This window comes from Pinus tabuliformis, chromosome 1_1 (genome assembly GCF_031772625.1).
Source record: "Pinus tabuliformis cultivar Carrire ecotype Pingquan chromosome 1_1, CPIR1, whole genome shotgun sequence".
In the NCBI taxonomy this organism is placed as follows: Eukaryota; Viridiplantae; Streptophyta; class Pinopsida; order Pinales; family Pinaceae; genus Pinus; species Pinus tabuliformis.
This window is the reverse complement of record NC_142297.1, coordinates 504823398-504837213: the sequence shown is the minus strand read 5'-3', so window position 1 is coordinate 504837213 and position 13816 is coordinate 504823398. Positions and strand designations below refer to the sequence as shown.

Here is a 13816-nt window from a genome sequence, read left to right as displayed (position 1 = left end):
AATGTTGTTAGTTGACGTAGTATCATATAAAGAGTAAAATTAGATGTTGTTTGTGGAGGTAGCATGCATCAACGTAAGCTAGCAGGAGCTAGTTCTAGTTCTGGTTACAATCAATAGAGTTTTTATCTTGATGTTGTTGTGATTCAAAGACCTCCATTAATCTGTGATTGATAACTTATATATCTCCATTTTTATTGGTTCATTGGCAGTGTCTCAGAAACATAATAATTTTATGTGTGATGTAGTTGTTTTCGTTACCGGTGTCTCTATTTGTAATGCCTTGACAGTTTAATGGTGAATCTGCCACATGCAACGAACCAGGCAAAAATCTTGAAAGTGTTCCTATTTGTAATGCCTGGACAGTTTAACGGTGAATCTGCCACATAGAACGAACCAGGCGAAAATCTTGAAAGTGATTCTTGCAAAAGAGGAATGGCACCAAATGTGGATTTGGATGCAATTGTAAATATGACGAAGGGATACTTTGGAAGTGACTTTAACGTAGTTTCATTTTCAATTAATATTTTTCTGGCTGAATTATTTATTTGGAGTATGTTATTTTCAAGGTTGGTTGACATAATATCAAATGCTTCCAACTTTACAGCGACATATTTTGGGTTAAAGTTACATATTTTGGAAAAGGAAAAGAAGCTAATTCCCTTCCCTGGGAAATCAAATATAACATTGTCTTCGGCATGGATAGAGTTTAGTTTAATAAATGTAGGCTCACTGTTTCATATAGAATTTAGTTTAATAAATGTAGACTCACCATTTCATAAATGCTGAATGGTGAGTATTTGATATATCGAGTTTTTTTTTTTCTCTGAATATCAAATTGTGATTAATATTCCCATCGGTTATTGAAAAAGAGAAAACACAGTTTGTCCCTTCTATGTGTTAAAAACCTGGTTTGGCAGTGGCTCACTGAGAACTCCGGGTTCAATGGAGGACTGATCGCGATTCACAACAGGCTGCATAACTGTACCAGACTGACTGCAAATTGCTGGATGTTTTCAATCACAGGTACTGGAAAAGGATGCTACATGCAATCAGATTTAATGTCGGGACAGTGCTGACCTATCAAAGAAATGAACGCATTGGGTAGACCTCTGCAGCTAATATATGCCTGTAAATATTAGCTAATAATGGGTTGGTCGTGCTATTTTAAGCGATATTCTTTCCAAAGATGACGTTTCGTTCTGCCTCCTATTATATATATGCATTAATCACTGACTTGAAGTTCCGATACTATACAGATCTGATTGCATGTTTTCACAATATTTAAGTGCACAATGTTAGCGGAATATTCCTTGGAAATTTAATGTTGATTAAATGCATGACCAAGTTGTTATCGGTAAATATCAAGTTCCATGAAATCAATTATTTTTATTGTGATGCAATAGGCAAGATGTAAAAAAAATATGAGCCAATGAAGTCAATTATTTTTATTGTGATCCAATAGACAAGACGTAGAAAACAATGACCCAATGACTGAAAGTTATTACATGGTGATTAATATTTACCTTGCTCCATCATCCATCTAGCATATATTGCTACATCATGGTTGCAGAAAATTTGAAACTAAGATTGTTAGTTGCACTTGAGATTGAATTTTCTAATTCAATAGATATGCTCTTGCACATATCATTCTCAGCAGGTCTGTGAGCTGCTAGCTGTTGTAACAAGGTTACAGTCATGGCAGAAGAGAATGAAATAAAAATAAAGGTTTCCAGAGTTTCAGCCGTTGTGCCGGCCATCCCCACTGCTAGGCATAGTATGTTCCTCCCTGGTTTGGATCTTTGTTGCATACACAATCCTATACAGAATCCCTGTGTCCGCACTCAGTGTCTTATTTTCTATAAAACATTAAGTACTCATGAACAGGAATTTGAATTTTCTATGATGGTGGAGAAGCTGAAGAGAAGCCTGTCGTTGGTTCTAGTGGACTTTTATCCATTGGCAGGCCGGTTGTACATGAAGGAAGGAGATGAGTCGGGTAGGCCTGAAATTGACTGCAACGATGGCGGAGTGGAATTCATTGAAGCATCTATTGATATGGCATTCTTGTTGGGTATTTTTCTTTAAATGGGGAAAATACCAAAAACCAACTATTCCAAACACACAGAGTCAATGCTCTGTTTTTACTTTTCACCAGGATTCTTTTGTGCACAGAAGACTTAAAAAAAATTCGCTCAGAGAACTAGAGTATTTTCACCATAAGAAATTGCTATTCATTAAAAAAAACGATACAGACTTCATCCTCTTTTACTGAGAAGGATTTAACACTGTAAAACCATTTTCATATTCACTGCTGTGAAAAACAACTTACTGCTGTAACAAAAGTTTACATAAGGTTACTGCTGTAAACAAAAATTCACACAGGCTTACAAAATTTCACGCTCCACCATTTCCTTTATGCAAAACCACACATGGTTTTGCTATTCCTCTGTTTTACAATTCCTTACAAGACATTACCAAATACATTTGTGCACTGCTGTGCATTCACCCTCTGGTTCTATATTTTTACACACTGCTGTGTGTTCATACCACACATGGTTTTCGCTTCACCACTTCTTATTTTTTACTCTACTGTGAATACACACTTAAACTTCCCGTGTGCCATACAAGAAAACACAAGTCAACACAGTAATAAATTACATACACCTATTCCATACAGAATTTATGTAATAAGTACATACGCCGATACCTTCTCATAAAAAAAGTTACGAACTCTATGTAAAACTTTAATATTTTACCTACCACTATGACATTTCATTAAGACGTATGGTCAACCAAAACTTATATTTACTCCACGCAACATTTAATATTTGCCGTCGGGTGAATTTCAAACATTATGCAATTTGGTTTTGGGAAGCCATCGGGTCCACTCCATCGCATCGCAAAATCCATTTAATCGGAACACAAAATTGGGGCACACACATATGTTGCGATCTCCGATATGCGATCGGATCGCTTCTCACCTTTACTCATGTTAAAGACCCCGACCCCATGACATTTCCGATAGCGATGTGCCGATGCGATATCGGCGATCGCTCATCGCAAACACAAAAGCTTCTTCATAACTCCTTCACTTCAACTTTGCCGATGCGATATCGGCGATCGCAGTTGAAATTATATTTTCAACACTCCCCTTTAATTTCAACTGTCGGGCATTCAATCATACCCAAACACTTCCTCAAAAATTCAAAGCTCTTCTGATCCAATGGCTTTGTCAAAATGTCTGCTACCTGTTCCTGACTGCTGCAATGTTGCAAATTGATTTCTCCATTGCTTACCAATTCTCTGATATAATGAAACCTTGTATCAATGTGTTTCGTTCTTTTGTGAAACACTGAATTCTTTGACAACGCAATAGCTGAGCTATTGTCACAAAATATCACTGTCGCTTTTGCCTGCTCTTGGCCTAAGCTTCTCAACATTCTTCTCATCCACACTGCTTGACATGCTGCTGCTGTAGCTGCCACATATTCAGCCTCTGCTGTAGACAATGCTACAATGGACTGCTTCTTAGAAGCCCATGAAATGGCTCCTGAACCCATATGAAAAACATAACCGGAAGTGCTCTTCCGATCATCTACACTTCCAGCCCAATCGCTATCAGTGTAACCAATTAAATCTGAATGTTCTGAGGCATGATATAAAATTCCAAACATTTTGGTACCTTTCACATACCTCAAAATTCTCTTTGCTGCCTGCCAATGTGCCTCCTTTGGCCTCTCCATGAACCTGGAAATTAAACTAACAGCATACATTAAATCAGGCCTAGTTGCTGTTAAATACATAAGACTGCCTACAATGCTTTTGTATAGGCTAGGATCAAAATCCTTGCTGCTGTCCTCTTTGCTGAGCTTTAATCCCATCACTGTGGGAGTGATTGCTGCCTTGCACTCTTGCATGTTAAATCTGCTCAAAACTTGATTTATATATCTTGCTTGAGATATAAAAATTCCTTTTTCATTTTGCTCTACTTCTATGCCTAAGAAGTATCTCAACAAACCCATGTCAGTCATTTCAAATTCATCCTTCATGACTGATTTAAAATTCTCAATAAGATAAATATCATTTCCAGTGAAAATAACATCATCTACATACAAGACAACAATTAAAATTTTACCATCCTTCTCCTTGATGTAGACTGTGGGTTCTCCTTCACATTTGTCAAATTCATTATCCAATAGATAAGAATCTATCCTGCTGTACCATGCTCTTGGCGCTTGCTTCAGCCCATAAAGAGCCTTCTTCAATTTGCACACTTTGTGCTCTTCACCTTTCTTCTCATATCCGAGAGGCTGTTCCACATAGACCTCTTCCAATAACACTCCATTTAGGAATGCTGATTTCACATCCATTTGGTAGACTTTCCATTTGTTTTGTGCTGCTATGGACAGCACTGCTCTTACGGTTTCCATTCTTGCAACCGGGGCGAAAGTCTCCTCATAATCTCTCCCATACTGCTGCTTGTAGCCTTTGACAACCAGCCTTGCTTTGTGCCTTTCTATCTTCCCTTCAGCATTGCTCTTGGTCTTATAGACCCATTTCACACCAATGACTTCTTTGCCTTTTGGTAACTCAACCAAATCCCATGTCTTATTTCTCTCTATGGCATTCATTTCCTCATCCATAGCTTCTATCCATTTTCTATCTTTGATTGCTTCCTCGAAATGAATAGGATCATCAACATGACAATACAAGGCAAATAAGGAATTCATTCCTTCATCATAAATGTCACTTAGATTTCTAAATTTCTTACCTCTTTCACTTGGTGTGCAAGTGCTTGAAGATGCACTTGAATTTCCTCCTTGTGGTGTGCTTGGAGAAGCACTCTCATTGATCCTCAATGGTGTACCTTGCTGTCCTTGTGTTGGCGCTGCTGTTTGGGGATGTATTTCAGCCACTTCCTCTTCATCTTCATCATGAGACAAACAGTTCTTGACATTAACTGTTTTCTCTATGCTTCCATCCCAAGCTTCCTCTTCAATGAATTGAACATCCCTGCTTACAAAGAACTTCTTGGTAGATGGAATGTACAGCCTGTAGGCTTTGGATTCATCACTGTATCCAATGAAGATGCATTTCTCCCCTTTGCTGTCCAACTTCCTCCTTAGCTGATCTGGTATGTGTGCATAGGCCACACACCCAAAAACTCTCATGTGGGTGACTCCTTGCTTTCTCCCACTCCATGCCTCTTCTGGCACTTTGTTCATGACTGTTTTTGTAGGACACCTGTTCAGTATATAAACTGCACAATGTACAGCTTCAGCCCAATACTCATTCGGCAAATGCTTTGCCTTCAACATGCTCCTCGCCATATCCATGATGGTACTGTTCTTCCTTTCAGCAACTCCATTTTGTTGTGGGGTGTACCGAGTTGTAAACTGTTTATGAATTCCATTTTCTCTACAGAATTTTAGGAATTCCTTGGAGATATACTCACCTCCTCTATCAGTTCTCAAAACTTTTATATGCAGCCCGCTTTGGTTCTCCACAAGTGCTTTGAAATTTTGGAATTTCTCAAACACTTCACTTTTGTTTTTAAGGAAATATATCCAAGTCTTTCTTGTACAATCATCAATGAATGTCAAGAAATATAGGCTGCCAGCTAATGATGGAGCTTGCATTGGTCCACACAAATCTGAGTGGATAATCTCTAAGGGTGCCTTTGCCCTTATGCTCTTCCCTGATGGAAAACTCTCTCTATGTTGTTTTCCCAAAATGCAGCCTTCACATAGGCTGTCAGGTTTCTCTATCAATGGTAATCCCTTTACCATTCCTTTTCTGCTCAACAAGTTTAGGCCTCCAAAATTGAGATGCCCGAATCTCAAGTGCCATAACCAGTTCACATCCTTTGGCACGCTTTAAAAAGCTTCTTGGGTGACTGCTGCCATTTCCCTTTTGTTCTTCATGTCTGCCCTGATCCGGAGAGGGAACATCCTGTTCCTTGTCATCTTTACTTCAGCAATGCATCTTTTGCTGGGTGGTATATCCATGATGGTGCACACATCATTTTTAAAGAAAACATTGTACCCCTTATGGACAAGCTGTCCAATACTCAAGAGATTACATCTCATTCCGGGGACATAGTAGACATCTGCTATGGTTTTCCTTTCTCCTTGCTTTGAAAGTATTTTTATTTCTCCTTTTCCCATAACAGACACTTTACTATCAGTTCCTAGTGTGACTTCTGATTTCACATTTTTATCTAGGGCAGAAAAGAAGGCTATGTTTCCGGTCATATGGTTGCTGCAACCTGAGTCTAAAAACCATATGTCCTCACTATGTGTTTCAGCCATGTTACAAGCTAACAGGACATTTTCTTGACTGCTATTTTCTCTTGTAACATTTGCATTTTGTCTACTGTTCATATCATGTTGTTTCTTTCTACAATCACTAGCATAATGTCCATACTTTTTGCAATAATAGCATTGAACATTAGATTTATCATACCTTTGTCCTTGAGCATTATGTTGTCCTCCTTGTTGGCTGCTGCCTTGGCCTTGGTTCTGATTTGGATTGCTGCCTCTTCCTTGTGCATTTGATGAGATGTTCTTTCCACCTCTGTTCTGGCTTCTGCCTCTTCCTCTTTTGTTTCCTCTTCCTTGACCTCTGCCTCTTCCAAAGGACATCTGGGTCTTGAAGGCTTGCTCAAGGGATGAGTTTTCATTCCTACTCAACCTCTGTTCATGTGTTATCAGTGATGCATGTAGCTCATCTACTGAATATCTTGAGAGATCCTTTGTCTCTTCAATGGTGGTGACTATGGCATCAAACTTTGAGGGTAAGACCCTCAATATTTTCTCCACTATTCTTTTGTCTTCAATGGTTTCTCCATGGGTTCTCATTTGTGTGATTACACCAATCACATGAGTGAAGAATGAGTCAATGTTATCTGACTCCTTCATGTTCAAGTTCTCAAAATCCTTTCTCAGCAATTGTAGTTTTGCTGTCTTCACTCTCTCCTTGCCTTGATAGGCTGTCTTAAAGGTTTGCCATGCTTCATTTGATGTTTTAGCTGCTGCTATCCTTGGAAATATACTCTGGTCTACTGCTAGATGCAACAATAAAATGGCCTTTGCATCCTTCTTCCTATTGCTCTTCAGCTGATCCTTCTCTCCCTGAGTCAGTGCATTGAACTCATTTTCATCTGCTACTTCTTCAAAACCATCTTCAACTATTTCCCATAAATCTTGAGAGGCAAATAGGGCTCTCATAGTTATTGACCAGTAGTCATAGTTCTTCCCATTAAACTGTGGGAGCTGGGTGTTAAACAAACCCATACCAGTGCTTGTGCTGGCCATTCCTTGACTGTGTATTTAAAACAAATCACTGCTTCTTCAGCAACACAAAAAAAACTTTGAAATACCTGAACCCTTTGTTGTCTGAGTCTTCTGTCTGCCTGAGAGGTTTGCTGCTGTAGCAACCTTCTCCCTTCAGCTTCTTGAACACCTTCAAGAGCCTAAGCCTGCTCTGATACCACTGTTGGGTATTTTTCTTTAAATGGGGAAAATACCAAAAACCAACTATTCCAAACACACAGAGTCAATGCTCTGTTTTTACTTTTCACCAGGATTCTTTTGTGCACAGAAGACTTAAAAAAAATTCGCTCAGAGAACTAGAGTATTTTCACCATAAGAAATTGCTATTCATTAAAAAAAACGATACAGACTTCATCCTTTTTTACTGAGAAGGATTTAACACTGTAAAACCATTTTCATATTCACTGCTGTGAAAAACAACTTACTGCTGTAACAAAAGTTTACATAAGGTTACTGCTGTAAACAAAAATTCACACAGGCTTACAAAATTTCACGCTCCACCATTTCCTTTATGCAAAACCACACATGGTTTTTCTATTCCTCTGTTTTACAATTCCTTACAAGACATTACCAAATACATTTGTGCACTGCTGTGCATTCACCCTCTGGTTCTATATTTTTACACACTGCTGTGTGTTCATACCACACATGGTTTTCGCTTCACCACTTCTTATTTTTTACTCTACTGTGAATACACACTTAAACTTCCCGTGTGCCATACAAGAAAACACAAGTCAACACAGTAATAAATTACATACACCTATCCCATACAGAATTTATGTAATAAGTACATACGCCCATACCTTCTCATAAAAAAACTTACGAACTCTATGTAAAACTTTAATATTTTACCTACCACTATGACATTTCATTAAGACGTATGGTCAACCAAAACTTAGATTTACTCCACGCAACATTTAATATTTGCCGTCGGGTGAATTTCAAACATTATGCAATTTGGTTTTGGGAAGCCATCGGGTCCACTCCATCGCATCGCAAAATCCATTTAATCGGAATACAAAATTGGGGCACACACATATGTTGCGATCTCCGATATGCCATCGGATCGCTTCTCACCTTTACTCATGTTAAAGACCCCGACCCCATGACATTGCCGATAGCGATGTGCCGATGCGATATCGGCGATCGCTCATCGCAAACACAAAAGCTTCTTCATAACTCCTTCACTTCAACTTTGCCGATGCGATATCGGCGATCGCAGTTGAAATTATATTTTCAACAATTCTGTGACCTGGAAAAAGATGGGTTTCAGCACAAGAGCTTCTTCCGCAAACTTGTTCCAGCTCTGGATGCGGTTAATTTGAAAGATGATAACTACCGCCGGCCATTTCTCTCCGTACAGGTAGCTGAAAATTTCATTAATTTTCTTTTTTTTTTTTAACCAGTGTTTATTTCATGCTCTGCTTGAGACTTAATTTTGATCGCAACCTATATATATAGATAGATAGATAGATATTAAAATCATAATTTAACCATGTGAACGGCCATTTAGTAATTTTTCCATGAAGTTTTCTTTTGGATTTTAGGTCACTGATTTTCAGGGAGGGGGAATTTGCATCGGAACCGATCTTCAGCACGTCATTGCAGATGGGAAATCCTTTTGGTTTTTTATGAAGTGCTGGGCAGAACGTAACAGACTAGGGCTTGGTATTCCAGAGAAACCGGATCACATGCGACAAATCTTCAAGCTCCAGAAAAAGGATTACCGCAATATATCTTTCAAGGGTGTAGAAGTAGTCACCGATTGGGTCAAAGGCGAAGCACATGCATTCAAGTTTTCACGAGATGATTCACTGCCCTGCACTTCAATGGCTGCACAGACGATGATCGATAAGGAAAAGGTGGCATTCAGCGACGAAATGGAAATTTCAACTTTTCATTTTAGCCAACAAATTATCAGAAAATGAAGGAACGAGCCAGGGCTTCGACTTCGTTTGTGGCAGTTGCCTCGCATTTTTGGAGATGCATAATGAAAGCTCGAGAAGTTCCCGAGAAAGAGCTCGTTGATTTTACTGTGATTGCTGACTGTAGAGACCGACTAAAACCACCCTTACCTCCAACTTATTTTGGGAACTGCTTGTGTATAGGTATCGCCAGGACTACGGTCAAGCAACTGTTAGCATGATATCTGCTTCGCTGCTAGTCTTATACAAGAAGCCATCAACTCCTGCATCACAGAGGAAAACATAAATAACTGCATAGAGTTGCTTGAATCTCTGCTTGGTAGTGGCAAAGGCAGTCTGCCAAATGTATTAAGTCGCTACTACGTTGACTTAATAGGTTCTCCCAAATTGCCTGTTTACGAGACAGACTATGGATGGGGAAAGCCATTGAACGTGCAGCTTGCATCCATTGATGCAATTGGAGGGATGGTAGTGTTTCCCGGAAGAGATGAGGAAGGGAGTATGGATGTCTCCACTCGCCTTCCTCACCATCACATGGAAACCCTAAAACAAATCGTCGAAATCATCCCTAATTGAATTTCTACAATGCCATTTGTGTGGTGTGTTTCCCTCTCATCATTATGATTTCAGTGTCTGTATGTGATAATAGTCCGTGTTTCTGTATGTGATAAAAGTCTGTGTTTCTCTGAACTCAGTGGCTTTCCATCCCTCATTGAATTTCTACTATGTCATTTCCGTGGGCCGAACTGCATTGAATTGGATTAACATGGGCTAGGTCAAAAAAATTGATCCCTCTCATGTCATGTCATGGAATTCCAGAACATTCTGGAAATCCACAATGGAATTAAGGATACGTATTTGTGTGGTGTGCTTGAGGGATGCCCGTTTGTGTCTGTTTTCCTCTCATCACAATGGTGTCATAATAGTCTCTGTTTATTTTTAACTGAGTGACTTTCTTATGTTTTTCTAGATATTTCTGGAATTTGTAATGGAGATAAATTGAACTTTTACAGATTTTTGGAATTTGCCATCGGCTATATAGATGAGTTCAGCATATACAGACTAATTAAAGCATTCTAACCCGCTTTTCATCATTTTATGTTATATTTCCTTTCTTAAATTGATTTGATTTGATTTCAACCGTTCGTAATATTTGATTTCAATAGTTAATAGTTTCATTTCACAGTGAAATAAAAATTTTAAAATGTCTTAATTTAATAAAGTTACAATTTCTTTTGGAAAATTATAGAAAATTTAGTAGTATGTGAAAACATTCAGACAAAAAATCATGTTTCAGAATTTTCAGTATCCAGAAAATTTTCATAATATTTTTCAATATAAAAAAACAATTCAAACATTCTCAAAATTAGATTTCTGAATTTCTCTATCAAGATGAAATTGTAACCTCTGTACACAAGGCCTTTAAAAATATAAATTATTCGTATAACAAAGTCGTATAACGTTTGAAATTTTCTAAATGATGTGAGGAAATATACGGCAAACCATTATCCCGTAGGAGGCTTTGTTGCTGTTGTAAAGTTTGAATATCCATTATGCAGTTTTGTTTTGATCATATCATTCACCGGAGTTGCCACTGAGACATTGGATAAGAAAAAATTGTGAAAGCAACAAACATCGAAAAATTTATATACAAAATCTATGATTGATTACCGTTTCTAATCTGGTGCACTAAGCAGCCGGGCATATCTGCATGGAGTGTTCCCACGTATAGTTTGGACGTTAATGTATGATTACATTGTTGTAAGGTTTTAACGTACTGTACTCTGATTTAAAATTTAAAATATTTAGACCGTTTAAGGTTTTTTTTTTTTTTTTTTTCCACTGGAAAAATCGTTCATTAATATTGAAAAATTACATGTTGTAGATGCCATCGGCATATGCGAAAAACAGTGATCCGTCAAAAAAGGTGCTTTTTTGTAAAAGGTGCTTTTTTGTAAAAAAGAGCAGTGATCCGTCAACACCGCGCAGGGTGTACGAGTGCAGGAATAATCATGTTATGCATATATGATTATGTACATGTGGGGGAAAATCATAATTTTCGCCTCTTTTTCTTCTCAACTTTTTTCCATACCCCCTGTGGTTCTGTTGGACTTATCAATGCCAGTGCAGTTTCAGCCACAGGTTGTGGATTTTCTTTATCAGAGTCTGAAGAATCTGATATGTGATGTCGTTTGTTTCTGCTCATGTCCATAGTATCTATTGTTTTTGCCTGTGTTATTTCTGATTGTTCCTGTGGTCTTTTGTCTTCCGCTGTTGGTACTTCGTTCGTCTGGCTGGGCTGTTTGGGATTGGTGGTCTCCATCTCTTCTTCCTCCTCGTCATCTGAATCAGGTGAGGAGAATTGCCATCCCTTCACTTTTTTTTCTGTTTTCTTCTTTCTTCGATTGTCTTTTTTGGCTGCTGGACATGTGCTTTGTAGGTGTCCCGTTTGTCTACATATTCGACATCTGAAGGCAGTATTTTCGAAGTCTAAACCTTGGGTCCAGCTCCTCTGTCCATGCCTCAGCTGAATCTGGTCTGGCAGGCCTTTGCTGAGGTCTACTTCCACACATATCCGAGCATATGTGTAAATTCTTTCCTCCAATCGCTGTGTGTCCCATTTGATGTAGCGTCCGATGGTATTTCCAATTCCAGCTAGTACTTGATCAGTCCAGAGATGTATTGGGAGGTTGTGTAGTCGCACCCAAACTGGCATTTTGGTAACAACCATTGTATTTGCGTCAAATTCTGGAAACCAAGGTGTGATGAAAAGTCCTGTGGAACCCCAGAACCAAGGTCCTTCCTGGATTACTGTGTCCCTGTCAGATGCTGATAAGAAATTTACTATAAAGAATCCTTTGGAGCAGAGGTGTATTTCGCATTGCATGGTCCAGTTCGTGAAGATCCAGTGGAATAAATCAACTGGTTTGGGCCAAAAGCTGTTAAATCTGCATATTACTGCTTGCCTTTCATATATATTACAGTACTCCTCTGTTTCTGGTGTATCTATGTTGTATACTGGGGTATGATCCAGCTGTTCCACAATATATGGCCTGGCGATCATCCCTGTTTGATTTGGTGTTGTTCCTTCTTTGTTTTTCCCTTGTAGGATGTCTTTGAAGGAGGTGTTACTTGGTTTTTTCCCTGCACCTGTGCCACTCCCTTCAGCTCTATTATTGTTCCTGCCATTGACAGATGCTCCCCCTCTCAATCTCAGATTTAGTGTGATTGTTGACAGGGGTTTAATCTGATATTCCCAGAGATATTTAGTATCTTGAAGAGCTCTGCCCTCATATATCAGATTTTGTGATCTGATAGGGAATCCTAATTGTTTCATGATCATTTCCTGCACTTGCTTAACAGTATCCGATTCTTGTACCCAGATAAATTTCGATTTTCCTTCAGGTAGTTTTATAAATACTTGGAATCCTCTTGCCGGAGTTCCAACTCTTGTAATTGATGGATCTGATGCAGAGATTTTGTTCTGTGGCTTTTGCATGTCCCATATCAGTGGATGGGCGACCAGATCTGTTATGGTTTGAGTCCGATTTATCATATGAGTCCGATCTGCCATGTTGGTATCTGGTTCGACGAACCCAGGTCTTGATCTGCGCATATTCCCCTGGATCGGGACAAGATAGGGTCGATATGCCATAATAGGGTCTAGATCTGTTAGTTCAGGGCATACTCTGTACAGGATGCCGCGGATCGGTGGGAAAGAATCCCATTCAGAGCTCCAAGGTAGGAGAGAACCCAGATCTACGCCAATAATATACAGAGCAGCGTTCTGATATTCAATGAAAGGGGTATTTCTTCCATACCTTGAACAAAAACTACGGTTTTCCATCCTGCGAGTTCCATTGTTGCAGAAAACCGCTTCTCCGCCGAGCTTGTTCTCATCTGCTGAGTCCTGGTGGTATCCTGAATGGCCATTCGAAACCCTTGTTTCAACCCAATGATTTGCGGCGATCTTCGTCTTCGTATCTGTTAGATCTTGGCGGACCGAGGGTTTATTTTGATCTGGGTTCGCTTGCGCCAGGGGTTGTAGAGGCCGACGATCGGGTATGGATCTGGACCCTCCATGCACTAAACCCTCTAGAGAGCCCGAGGAGCAGCAGACGCGAATAGTTGAGGCCATCTCCGGAATCGATCGCGGATCCGTCAGTCTTCTCCCTCTGTTTTCTGATCGTTTAAAGTTTTATTTAAGGTTTTGTCATTTTTATTGTATTAATACAAAAAAAAATTAAAGCATTATGTTAGTGGAGGATTTGAATTTTAAGGAAAAAGTGTAATAATGTTTTGAGGATAGTCACTCATTTTACTTAATCCAATTTATCAATTTATATATTTTACTTAATCCAATTTATCAATTTATATATTATAGTGGAGGATTTGAATTTCAAGTAAAAAATGTATCAATGTTTTTATGATGGTTACTCATTTTACTTAATCCAATTTATATATTTTATTTATTAAAAGATAAAATTAATTTATAAAATAAAAAATAATACAAAAATAAAAAATTATATTTATAAATTAATATTTATTAAAATTAAA

The 13816-nt window shown here is 38.6% G+C and overlaps 1 protein-coding gene across 1 annotated transcript; it reads left to right on the top strand.

Annotated features, from left to right (window-relative positions):
• Window positions 1-1695: 1695 nt before the first annotated feature.
• Window positions 1696-9262, top strand: LOC149213989 (hydroxycinnamoyltransferase-like). Its single transcript, XM_089389238.1, has 3 exons — window positions 1696-2071; window positions 8597-8697; window positions 8882-9262. The coding sequence occupies exons 1-3, from the start codon at window positions 1696-1698 to the stop codon at window positions 9260-9262; spliced, it is 858 nt and encodes a 285-aa protein (XP_089245364.1).
• The last annotated feature ends 4554 nt before the right edge of the window (window positions 9263-13816 follow it).